Consider the following 12,791-nt stretch of genomic DNA (forward strand, 5'->3'; position numbering starts at 1 on the left):
ATGAGAAAACCTACCCAATCCTAAATCTTTAGCGTGATTTGGAATGATTAACCCTCAAAAAGTTTGATATTCAAATAATACAAAAAATCTGTATGTTCACTGAGATGTTATTCAAAAACCTTGTAAAACCAGGAAATCTTGAAGAGTTTTTTTGTTATTTCAGCATATGCAGCGTATGGTTTCTTTCAGGTCTTTCACTCTGGACCATCATTTGATAATGTGCACATGAAGGACTTTCTTTTAGAAGGGAAGGGGAAAAAGAGCTTTTAGGATTTCACAAAAATTTCTGTTCAGGTTTTCAAAAGCCATTATCTGTATCCATCATCCTTTACATAGCCCAGACAGTATAATACACCATCAGGTATAGTGTTAGAGCAGCCCATCGGCCCATCTTGCCATACCCAAAGGGCCCAACTGCAAAAAAATTATTTCAACCCTACTTTGTGAGACCAAGTTGAGAAAACATCCCCTTATGAAGGGTTTCTCCTGCTGTCATTCTTGCTCTTTCTCACCTTGAAAACAAACCCCAAACCGAACTAAGCTCCTTCATCCAAACTCAGATGAAATCTGTTTCTCTGAACCTGCCAATCTAGATCAACACAAATCCTACCCATAGTGACACTTTTGTGCAGAGTAAGGCAGGTCCATGAAGTATGGAACGGCAAGCATCAGCACAGCTAGAGATGCATCCTGCCCGTCTGCTGTAGTCAGCAGAAATGGAAACAACACAAGATATTCTCATTCCTAGTAAGTCTGTGCTCAAGGAGGGCTTTAAATTGGCCTTCTGTCTCCTGTAACCGCAGGAAATATGATTAATGAAAAGAGCTAATTATCTGTCATTGTTATAACATGCTTCAGAGGCAAAAAAATCAATTCTACGTAGAATTTTTTTTTAAACATATATAACCACTATTTAGTTCTCAATGAGCAGCTAACATCTTCTTAGAACGAAGAGAATCTCTGCCTGTATGGTTGGAGATACCAGTTTATCATCTCATTTATTTCTTGAGACATTTCTACACGAATACTTTGGCACATATTGAGGTTTTTTTCTTTGTTCTTCAAGAACTGATGAAGATGATGTGTCATCTCTGTTGGCTGTTCATTGAACTAAAGTAGTAAAGCGGATATACATTTTTTTCTTGTAAAAAATAAGTTTACATGCTATGCTGAAGTCATTTTTCAAATTCACAGTTGAAAGCGATTATCACACTGCCTCAGACACAAATTCATGCAAGCATTTCAGTTCAAATGATTCAGAGGAACCAATGAATAAATAGTCCCATCACTGTTTTTTGATGTGGGAGGGCAATGGCCATTTCTTGTGTGGAAATTATGAGCAGATGAGGAGGTCTCTGTTCTGTAAATCTGGGCTTGTATTTCACAACAACCAAATTTACTCAACAGAATGAAGAAATCCCTGCGGAAAGTCTTTGTGAAAATGGCATAGAGGAAAGGGTTAGCACAGGAATTGATGGGATAAAACAAAACCAGAAGGATCTTGGATTTGGACACTGTGATGAGGGGAACCTTGAGTGAGGCTGATATTGCAAAAAAAGATATTGGTGCCATGCAGAGGAAGTCTGTGAAGATCAGTATGGCCATGCGCTTGGCAATCTTGGTGTCACTGTTTGAAGAGATGACGTTAGGGTTTCTCACAGTAAAGTAGATGCAGATGTAGCAGGCACATATAATCATAAATGCAAGTACATTCAACACTAAAAGAAATATAACGTAAGCCTGAGAAAATGGTGTTTCGATATCCATGGGCAAACAGATGCTAACCTTCATGTAGCTGCTGACTCCAAATATGGGAAGAAGTGCCACTGTGAAAGCAAACATCCAGCCAAAAATCATTATAATCACAGCGTGACGTAAGCGAACCTTGCGGTCCAGTTGCATGGCATAGGTGATGGTGTGCCACCTTTCCAGAGTTATCACAGTCAGTGTGTAGACTGAGAGTTCACTTGCAAACACCGTAAAAAATCCCGCAGCATTGCATCCTGCCCCAGTTTGCCAGTCTATGGCGTAGTTGTAGTACTGGCTTTTGGTCTGGATATCTACAGAAGCAATAAACAACAAATAGATACCTATGCAGAGGTCTGCAAATGCAAGATTGCACATTAGAAAGCGAGGTACGGTGAGTTTGTACTGACTGCTTATCAAAATAACGAGGACAACAATGTTCCCAGTGATAGCCAAAATGTTGATAAACCATATCAGGACTCTCAGAATGTTGTATCCCATGATATCTTCACATGGATTGAAAGCATCAGGTTTAGGTGAGCAAGCTACATTAAGTACTTCATTGCATAAACCATAGTCAAATTCATTCTCTGCTGGGTCAAATCCTATGCCGTAGTTAGAAATATAGTCGTCAGCTGCAGATCGTCTCTGTATCTTATCGCCAGGCTGCTCATCAAGGTTTTGCTTGACCTGAGATATGCTACATATTGGGTGTAATTCAGTGCTGAAATTGTAAAAAGAGTAGAGTTGGAAACTAAGAGACGCAGCATACAAGGCATGCAACAAACATGTAATCATCCAGTTTCCATTAACAGCTCAGTTTTTCTGGTTAGCTGACTATATAGACTACCCTGGAGCTTGAAATTAATAGTTTGTCTGATCCCTATTTGTAAAATAGTAGATGAAAGTGTAAATTATTTGGAAACATCATAACATGTAAGGGAAAGGAAAGGTTAATGCTTGCCTTACTAACTATCCACCTGGATAACGCATTCTGAGAGAAGCCTCCCTTATTTCAACTGAATTTCTCACATAACCTGTCATTGATAAGCTGAGTCTTGCATGGGGGAAATACACGTTGATGAATTCTGATGTAAGACTGAACTTTTAAGAATGAGTCAATTCAGCTGTGCCGATAACGAGTCTGTATAATCACAATAATGCTACTATTTAGTATTGCTATCAAATTTTTTTTTTTCCTAAAGTTTTTGACAGTCAGTGTGCCATATTCAATCTTGTAACTCTGTCAGGGCACAGAAAAGCTCCAGTTTGTGCCATACATTTTAAGTATCACATATCATATTGATAACTGGCCAATACCCCAGATAAATAGCATAAATCATATAGGCTTCCAGATAATCTCCAGAAGCCAGATGCCAACACAGATACAAACATAAGACATGGTAGAATGTTTTGCTTAAAACATGTGTTTCAAAGAAAATGGATTAGAAACCAAGTGAATTCAAGCCAAGCCATGCTGAACCAAACCATACCATACCATACCATACCATACCATACCATACCATACCATACCATACCATACCATACCATACCATACCATACCATACCATACCACCATACCATACCATACCATACCATACCATACCATACCATACCATACCATTTCAAACCAAACTTTACCACACCACACCAAGCCAAACCAACATTTGTACGGAAACAATAGTTGCTTTTGTTTCTGTCAAAAAGTCTTTTTTAAACATTTTGAGAATTTTCAGTAACAAAGGTAAATGAGGGAAAAGAGTCAAGAAAAAGTGTCTTTAAAGAACAGGAAATAAAGGCTCAGACAACTGCTTCTCCTAGGCCACCTTTGAAGTTTGCTGTCCCAGAAACTTGCATCCATACCTTTGCATAAAATGGATCCAGACCTAAACTGAGAGGGAATAAACCAGCTGACAATTTGTTGCAAAACCAACACAGTTCAGCTCTGCTTACTTTCATCTACAGCCCAGATAGAAATTTGGGTGTATAATTACTAGGACAGGACCCCAGCTTATCTTCTACCCTGAGCTGCAGTGCAGTTGAGAGAACAGTTTTCTAGGCAAGTGGGGTTGAAATTTTTAAACAATTGCTAGCAGCTTAAAAGGAAGAATTCTTTTTTGTAACCTAATTTTGCCCTTTGACTTTGTGCACTCACAACATTTTCCAAAAATTGAGTTTAAAAGGTCTGCAAGAAAGGAAAACTAATGAAGGCCCAGCACCAGAAGGTGAGGGACATTTCCTATGAGGTTCTGAACATCCTCTACTATTATCAATATTTTTTATCTTGCTTGTCAACTGAGGAAGAAAACTGATTTTCTGTGAGGTCAAATATGCACTATGAAGGCCACAATAGCAATAACAAGGCATTACATTTTGCTCCCCTGTGTTCTGCTCGCATAAGGATGAGTGAGGGGTCCAGCATATTGATCAATATATCAACAGTTCTCTAGCTGAAAGGGAATATGTGCTTCCAAGGAGCAATAACAGGAGAGAAAGTCCCTCAGTTCTGAGTGCACCAGGCACATGGGGGCACTGAAAGCTACTGCAATTGGTGGTCCTTCATAAATGAACTGAAGGAAATGTTTTTATCCAATAATTTCTCAGCCATGAGTTAAAAATAAACCTTTTCCCAAGTTATGGATGTACTGCCTGCAGCTAAATTTATCCCCTGATAAGACTGCTATGTAAGGCCAATTAAACATTTGAACATGTACAATTTATTAATTCTTGAATTATTTTACAGCCAGTGGTCCCAAATAAAACCAGTATCCCACGGAGTTAGCTGCTGTGTTTGCTCCAAGGATGGATGGCAAGGAGTCTTCTGACTGGTTGTTACCTGTACAGTGACCAGATAAGATGGGCAGTTGCAGACTCCCAAGGGAAGAAGAGCCAACCTGTTGTACTGACTGCTAACTGTTTTGTGGTGGTTTTTTGTTTTGTTTTGTTTTGTTTTTTTTTGTTTGTTCGTTTTTTTCCCTGGGATGTTTTCCCCTTGGGCTGTGCAGTTCATTCAGAGCAACAAGTTAAAACATTTTTTGGGAAGGGATGTGCCCTTGCTTCCTTTTGAAATGGTAGGTATCTAACACAGTTCATTTATTCAGAGCCTTTGTAACCTTCTGTTACTGTTTAACGTTGCTTTTCTCAAGTAAACCCCCTGAAAAATAAACTAGAGAAAGGACAAGTTAAAGAATAACATTAAAATTGGCAGAGTGCTCTGACAAAAATAAACAAAAATGACTACGTTTGTACAAGTGGTTATTTTATGCATTTTGTCTGGAACTGGTGACAGCAGGATCTTGTGTGCTGAGAAACATGCTCAGCAGAATAAATAGTCCCCACCTAGGTTCTGTATTAAGCCCTATCTCAAACCAACCATCCTCACTGAAAAGTGACATCAGGTGAGTTGTGAGCAACTGATATTATGTTCTCATGAGATGAAGCCCAAACACGACTCCTGATTCTGCCACATTTTTTAAAAAAGTAGGATTTCAAGTGACAGCTTCTCCAAAGAATAATGATGAAGTGTAAGGACAGAGTCATATCAATGTCATTCTTTTAGGCAGAAGGTGATCTTTATGGCAAAGACAGCCGAAAGCTTGCTGAAGTTCATAATGGTCTATGTCAAGTTGAGGGTTTGAACATTCAGCCTCTGCCCTATCCTTTTTCAAGGATATTATTTTCCAGTCACAGAAAAACGTGAGAGGAGTTCAACAGACTGAACTGGGCTTGTTCAAGGAAGCAGTTTACCTTCTGTTAGTCCAGCATCACAATATTTCACAGAGCAATATTTATTTTATAATCCTTAGTGGAGAGGGAAAAAAAGCGCATCAAAATTGTCTCTGTTTTAATTTGTGTTTCAGCCTGGTGAAGTTGTGCTTTATGAAGCATCCTCCAAAATTTAGAAGGCACTGTCTCTGTAACAGGTTTCCATTATCATAACAGGTCTGTTTGTCTGTGCAGATTGATTTGAGAGAGGTGATTGAACATGATCCACTATGGCAACTTATTTTATCTAAGGTTCTTGAGTGCTGAAAAAGTCTCAAAGAGGGGAAATCTAACATAAATGGGGCAGTTAGAAAGGGGCCACACATCCTTGTCTTAATGCCTTCCCAGATTTCCCACATGAACACCAACTGCTGCTGTGATCCTTTTGAGGGTGACAAGGCATCCTTTTTATCCTCCCTGGACTACCTGGAAGTATCCTGAGACATAAACAGCCATGGGAGAACGACCGTCTCCTGTGAAGGTGCATGGCAAGTCAGGTTACGTCACAATTCTCACCACCACAAGTAATGTCCACTGCACTGAGCCAAGCACAGCTCTCACCAAAGAAATAATACATTGTGTGATCAAGCACTGCAAACTATTAATAACTCTTAAACAACCTGAGCAGTCTTTAATGCACAGTGAAGCTTGTGAAAGATAAGAAAACTGCTTTGAAATGAAAGCAGGTGTAGCTATTGTATGTGTGACCAATCTTTACTGAAGTGTATGGTAATACCTTTGGTATTCAAACTGAACTAAAAAACATCCATTTTCTCTCTTTAAGCTGGAGAGAAGATATCAGTGTCCCACCAATTTCAGTACGAGACATGACTGTATCAAAGAAATTACCATTTTAAATTTTGTTTTAAAGCAGTTAACAAGAAGGGTTGATCTAAATAATTAGTTCTAATAGATTTGCATTTATGCTTAATATTTTGTAAAAGTTACATCTGGTAACTATTAAAGGCATATATAAATACATTCAACTTTGTTCTGTTGATCAGGGTGATACAGTTCGCATAAACATTCAAGTAATCATGTATCATATATTGTAAAGGAGCGCATTTCCAACTTGCATACTATTTCTTACTGTTGCATCACACCTGATACTATAGGGGACTGTGAAGTTGGGACCAGAGTTGCTCCAGAAGTAGTCCCACTGCTGTGTGGTGCTCCAGCCCAGCTCGCTGGCCAACTTCACTTGGGTTACATGAGATCTGCACAGTTCATCGGCATTTCTTTCCAAAATTACACTTGCCCAGGCTGTCAGGAAGGGCTGCCTATATTCTCAGCTTCTTACCCGTCAGAGCAGAGGCTTCCAAAAGTGGGGCTATACTGAGGGGGAAGTGAGTCCTGTGGGTTTCAATTCCCTGGGGCTAGCATGACATGGAAGTTATTTAAAGCCCAAGAGAGGGGACTAGGTACTGAGAGCTTACAACAAGGTCAGGGCCATTTCCTTCAACAGTAACCCTCTGTTTTTAAGAAGTCCGGTTGCCTAATTTAAGTGGTGGATTCTAGGATTTGGGTGCTGATTTGGCCCAAGCAGCCTGGAAGCCGAGTACCTTAAAAAATATTAGTCATAGTGATATCAAAGTCCCTTTACAGATTTAGGACTAAACATACCTCCACTGGACTCATTGGCAAATACCACTTTGTCACCTGTGCTGGAAGGACTGCACCCATCCCATTTCTACTTAGCAAGCTATCAAACACTGTGTCTGCATGAGCCTGTATAAGTATGTTAAAGTGTCTGTTCTCTGTTGATAAACTGTCCTATCAAAAAGTTTAGCATTTTGGATCAAAAATGGACAATGGGGAATGGATTCTGTTAGATACATCCCTTATCACTGAAGTCTCTACCATCAGACTTGCACTCTTTACACAGACAGTTTTGCAAACGCATGTAGGTGATACTTATTAGCTATCAGCACAAGCAAGATCAGTTATCTTTCATTGCCTGGTGACAATACAATGCTAAAAGTTTATTGCTTTCTCTGCATGGTTTTACTTTTCTTTGAAGTTTTAGGCAACTTCTGAAGACAATGTCTCGAATTATAACAATGATCCACAATTTGTTTTCTGTCATGGCAAATTCCAAGTCTTTGAGGACATCCAGTAAAGGAAGAACTTTGAACAACAACAGGGGTTTCTGTGGGTACCAGTTTCTCATGTTTCCCAGTGGCAAAAATTCAGGAGGCTCATTAGCTAGTTAATGTGTACATTTAAAGTCTATCTGAGCAGCCAAAAATACTCAGTGAGATTCACTGAAGTCTCACTGCAACTTACTAATAGAAAATGAACACAAGCATAGACAATGACTTTGTCCTTGCTAAAGACACCACAGCCTCCCACCCCCCTGTGTTGATTTGGGTAAAAGGGGTCTGCTCTAGGTTAACCGTTTCAGAAATCATGTCCAAAAACCTGTATATAGACTTGGAAGCATATCTGTGGTGCTTCACTAGACAGCGTTCTAACATCAGTGTGGCTTTCTGAGAGGAGTTTAAGATCACTGTGGTCCTGTTACCCTCCTGAATTGATGGCCAAGTATTGACCAGCTTCTCTGCAAACACAGCTTTGCCTCCAGCTGCCACCTGAAAAGTTATCAAACTTTTCCCGTTAAATGTCTTCAGTGTGGCTCCAGGCTGATCCAGGACAGGAGGTCCCAGCAAAAGATGGACCTATGACAGGTGGGGGCTAGAGCTGCAGCTGGGGAAAATGCTGACGCTAACACAGCTATCAAAATTTATTACTCCCCTGTAATGGAGAGGCAGTGTACTGTGTAGCATGCATAAAGTTGTATGCGTTTTATATTTATTTATTTCTATACATTTACTTACCTGCACTGAAGAGACCTTTTCAATCCAGAATTTGAGGAAGTTTATTTAATTCACTATCAACCACTGAGAAGCACCAAAAAGAAAAGCAAAGGAAATCACTTACTTTTTTCTTTTCCAGTTTGCAAATGCACAGCAATGGCTAGGATAGGTGAAGTTTGCCTCAATCAAAGATCTAAATTTGCTTAAATCAGGAAGTTTTTTTAAATTGTATGTAGACCTTGCTCTTAGCTTCTTAATGAGTTCTAATCCATGATTTGGCAGGTAACTGATTCTCGTCCTTGAAATATCCCTTTAAGAAAACATATGAAAATCTCAGTAAAAAACAAATTCATGTCTACTTGACTGTGGGTATGTGTTTCAGACTGTCCTACTAATTTTCAGGGTAGTGACTGAAAAGATATCAGCTGAAAATCTACACTGAAAAGAGGAACCAGGGATAAATTATGTGTTTCTCTAAGAAACATGAACTAATATCCATTGTAAACAACAATCAAGTGATGTTAGTCTGGTCTGAGAAAGAAGAAAAAAATCCATAACTCTCTGTGTAAGAATTAGCAGGGACATAAACCATTAGTGCTATATGATACTGGGTTTAGAAAATAACCAGTAAATGCAACAGTCATCCCAAAATATTGTCACAGGATAAAAAAGGCTGATGAAATCACAGCAGAAGTTTGCTACATGAACATCACCTCGTGGAAAGGCTGCTGTGGAAAAGGCAATAAACACAAAGAGAGAAGCTCACACGGGGGTACAGATGTGAGAGGTTGAGGATACCGATTTTTGTACTCATTGGGAGGAAAAAGAGATTAAAGAGAGACAGGGGTGACATGGTTCAAGCTGTGAGGAACAAAAATAACAAAACATTTCCAGAGGTTTAAAAAACAAAGAGAGAACAGACTGAAGCAAAGAAAGGGGGAAGATTGCAGGAGTTAGGAGAGATGTATTTATGTGGAAGGCAATTAATGTGTGGGACAGGCTATCAACAGCAGCAATGGAAGCAACAGATACAAATGGATTAAAGGGAGCATTAGGAGAGCTTTTAAAAGGAATCACACCGTGCAAACACTAAATCTTGACTTGTGCCATGAAGGTGGTGAAAGGAGAAAAGTACCAAGGGTGCTCCATCTCCAGGCTAAGACATACTTGGTATCCCATCCCCATGGCTCCAGGGTGTAACAGCTGAGGCAAAATGTTCCCACATTTCCTTCACTAGGGCATAAACTGTGTCTCTTAGCTCATGACAGTAGGAGAGTATACTCCTTTCTCTTAAGAGCAACAGTAAAAATGAACTGCACAAGATCACCCTGTCCTCCCTTAGCCCCTGTGCTCTTAGGGCCTGAGACTGGTCCAGGATGCAGTGTTTGCTGAGGCCACTCTGCTCTTTATTCTCTGATGATCAACCTCCCTAATCAAGGAATGGGACTGACAATATTTGTAGTTTTTCTCTGTGCCCCCTCCAAGGTACAGTTCCCAATTCATCTGTAACAGTAGGATGTCAGGACAACATGTTATTTGATCTCTGTTACCCAACATGCACAAATTGTTTTTATTATCGTATTAATGCAGTAGAGTGATGCCATGTGAGGGGGAGACCAGGTTTTAGCAGCCTGTAATAAAGTGCAGACAGTTCCTATGTACCTTATGGACATTTGCACCTCTGTTCTCCCTTCTAAGAAATAAAATTAATACTAGGAAATGGCTGTGTTTGAACTCATGGTCTTTAGCTTAGGTTGGCGAAGTCTAAGAAATCACAGGCAGCTAATAAAGCAGGTAGTGAAATTGGTGGAGGATAAAGATGCTTTGTGTCCATGCTGTGCCCACAGCTGAGTCTTTGCATCCAGACTCTGAAGGAATGCACCACCTTCAACAACTGGACCATGAACTGTGACAGCAGAAGAGCAAACACAGACCCCACTCCGGTACCCTGACCTGTGACCATGACTTCTACTGGGAGGGCAAGATAGACCAGTGGAGTCAGATATTCTTTGAAATTCAGATCAGGCTGAGAGAAGCCATGCTGTGATCCTGCGATAGATCTGGGCCTGACCTGTTTCTCACAGGAACTAAAAGCAGCAGCTGATGGGAAATTTTAGGCTATCGATTTCTGACTTAGACACTTGAAGAGTTAATTAAGTTGCAACGAGCAACCTTGATTGTTTCATGGACTGACTATTGCCCTTAGTATACTGCCTAATGAAAACTGTCACCTAGAGTATATGCTCGTGACTCAACAACTAATCCACAGTTTTCTGCCTAAACCCACAGACAGTATCACTCATGGCATCATTAAGAGCCTGTGAAACTTCACAAAAGATCATAATTCAGAACAAGAGCATGGAAAGTGTTTTCTTTGTCTTGTTAGCTAAAAATCTTTATTGAGTCCAAACTGTTATAACACTGGGTGGAAATAACAAGTAAATATGAATAGAAATATGACCCGGACTTAAAAATACATAAAATGTTACTGGATCTCTGGACATCTCTAAATAATTTGATAAATATTAATTTTTTTACCATGAAAATTTTTTTTTTTTTAATGCTCATTATTGCGCATAAACAGAAGTGAGTTAGGAAAATTGCTTTGCATACTCCTGCAAGGTTTGTTGCTATGTCTGTTAGGGATAGTTATCAATACACCACTGACAAGCCCCTGAACAGAAAACACAGACATTGTGCAGGTGGTTTAGTAACTTACTCCACTGAGTCAAAAAGCACAGACCTCAGTGCAGTAGTTCTTTGGGACGTTGCTTTCTAGGTAGAGGCTTGATAAATTAAATAAGCGGGATGAACAAGATGATAAAGTGGCGGTCAGAAAACCAGAAAGCATTGGTGACTGGAGTAGATGTTCTTGTATTATTATTGCCTGGCTGCCAGGCATCAGCCTTGACAGCAGTCAGTCCAGGAACAGCAAAATGAATTTGACTTCTTTTCCAATCACTTCTCTTTCCCACTGGGAGTCTCTGTTGGATTAGCAAAAATACTGACCAACTGATGAGCTTTGAAATGCCCATACAGACATAGCAAGAAATGGCTGACAAAGGAGAAATTAGAGACTGATCAGTGAGAACAGCTTTCTCTGTGCTTATATCTCAACTGACCTCTGGCTGTTCTTCAGGGAATCAGCTGTTGAGCTGGGGATCTACTGGAGCTATCCTGTGGACCCCATACGTGGGTTTACCACTGAAGACAAATTGCAAGGATAGGATGGATCACAGCCATACCTTACCCTGCATTCAAGTCAGTACACAGTCAGAGAACTCCTAAGGACTTCAGTAAAAGGTGGTGTAAGGCTCTACAGCTCTGGGAGCACCAGAAGATGATTGAATGAGACAATATGGCTGAGAATTGAAGCTATGAAACTCCAAGTTGGAAATACAGTGTATTTCTGTATAGAAGGAATATATATAGGTGTGGGATTAATTAGCCATTTCATTTATTTGCCTACTCTCATGCTGAAATCCTTTAACTTAAAACTTGATGTCTTTCAAAAGAGATATTCTAATTCAGCCAGAGCTGTAAGCCTGAGAGAGGAATTGATTCTTGAAACTGTAGCCTGTACAAAGGCTAAGATTGGTGCCTTCTGACATTACTATTTGTGTTTGTGTTTCTTTCCCATTATTTTAATATGCTGGATTATAAAACAGAAGTTGGTGTTAATTGACTGCAGAACACTGGTTCAGGGAGACAAAGAGTTAAAACACCATGATCATTCTAATAAAACATTGCAGTCTACAACACAGATTTGATTTCAACAACACTATTTGTCCCAGCAAAGATATGATTATGGGTCAATCATTTTCACAAGTGAAAGCACATTCCTGGTGTACACTACAGTGATGAATGAGTAAGAAGGCTTTTCTTTCATGATCTCAATCAGGATAAAAAGGTAATTTCCCATCCATAGAATAGTGGATGTATTGGAACAGAAAACTTCTTACACAAATAACTCTGTGTTAGAAATTGAACTATCAAATGAATCTGAACTACAGCCAAAACGATTTGTTAAACCTCCAGAATATCAGTATCAGCTACAGATTGCAGAGAAAATGCATTTACTTTTTGTTACAGGAAACAACATTTTTCCAGAAAAACATCTATTATATTACTGCTAAAAAGATGCTCCACTGGCAGTCTTTCCCAAAGAAGGAAGACACTTTGAGGGAGTGATGGAAGTGGAGCAGAAGACAGTAACCCATACCATGTCTCTTTATATCATAAGTGCACTACCCATCACAACATAGAAAAAAGGCCTTCAGAAGAGCTCTGATCTGAACTCAAGGTTAACCAGACATTTTTCTCCCTCTTTTTTAGACTTCTAACCACTCTATCCTTTATGTAAAATCTTTCAACAGCTCCAATGACCCCTTTTCACCCTTTCTGGGACACTCCTAGCCCTCTCTGGACATCCAGGGTAGATAGGAATAGAGAAAGGTTCTGATG

The 12,791-nt window shown here is 39.6% G+C and overlaps 1 protein-coding gene across 1 annotated transcript in view; it reads right to left on the bottom strand.

Moving 5' to 3' along the window:
* Positions 1–765: 765 nt before the first annotated feature.
* The window catches only part of FSHR (follicle stimulating hormone receptor), an 86,951-nt gene continuing 74,925 nt past the window's right edge, over positions 766–12,791 (bottom strand). The window contains exons 9-10 of the mRNA XM_026845328.1: positions 8,452–8,637; positions 766–2,470 (exon numbers count right to left, since the gene is read on the bottom strand). Of these exons, the coding sequence (XP_026701129.1) occupies positions 1,243–2,470; positions 8,452–8,637 (1,414 nt within the window). The 3' untranslated portion in view covers positions 766–1,242. The remainder of the gene's footprint in view (positions 2,471–8,451; positions 8,638–12,791) is intronic.

Source organism: Athene cunicularia (assembly GCF_003259725.1).
Source record: "Athene cunicularia isolate RWA chromosome 3 unlocalized genomic scaffold, athCun1 chr3_part1, whole genome shotgun sequence".
NCBI lineage: Eukaryota > Metazoa > Chordata > Aves > Strigiformes > Strigidae > Athene > Athene cunicularia.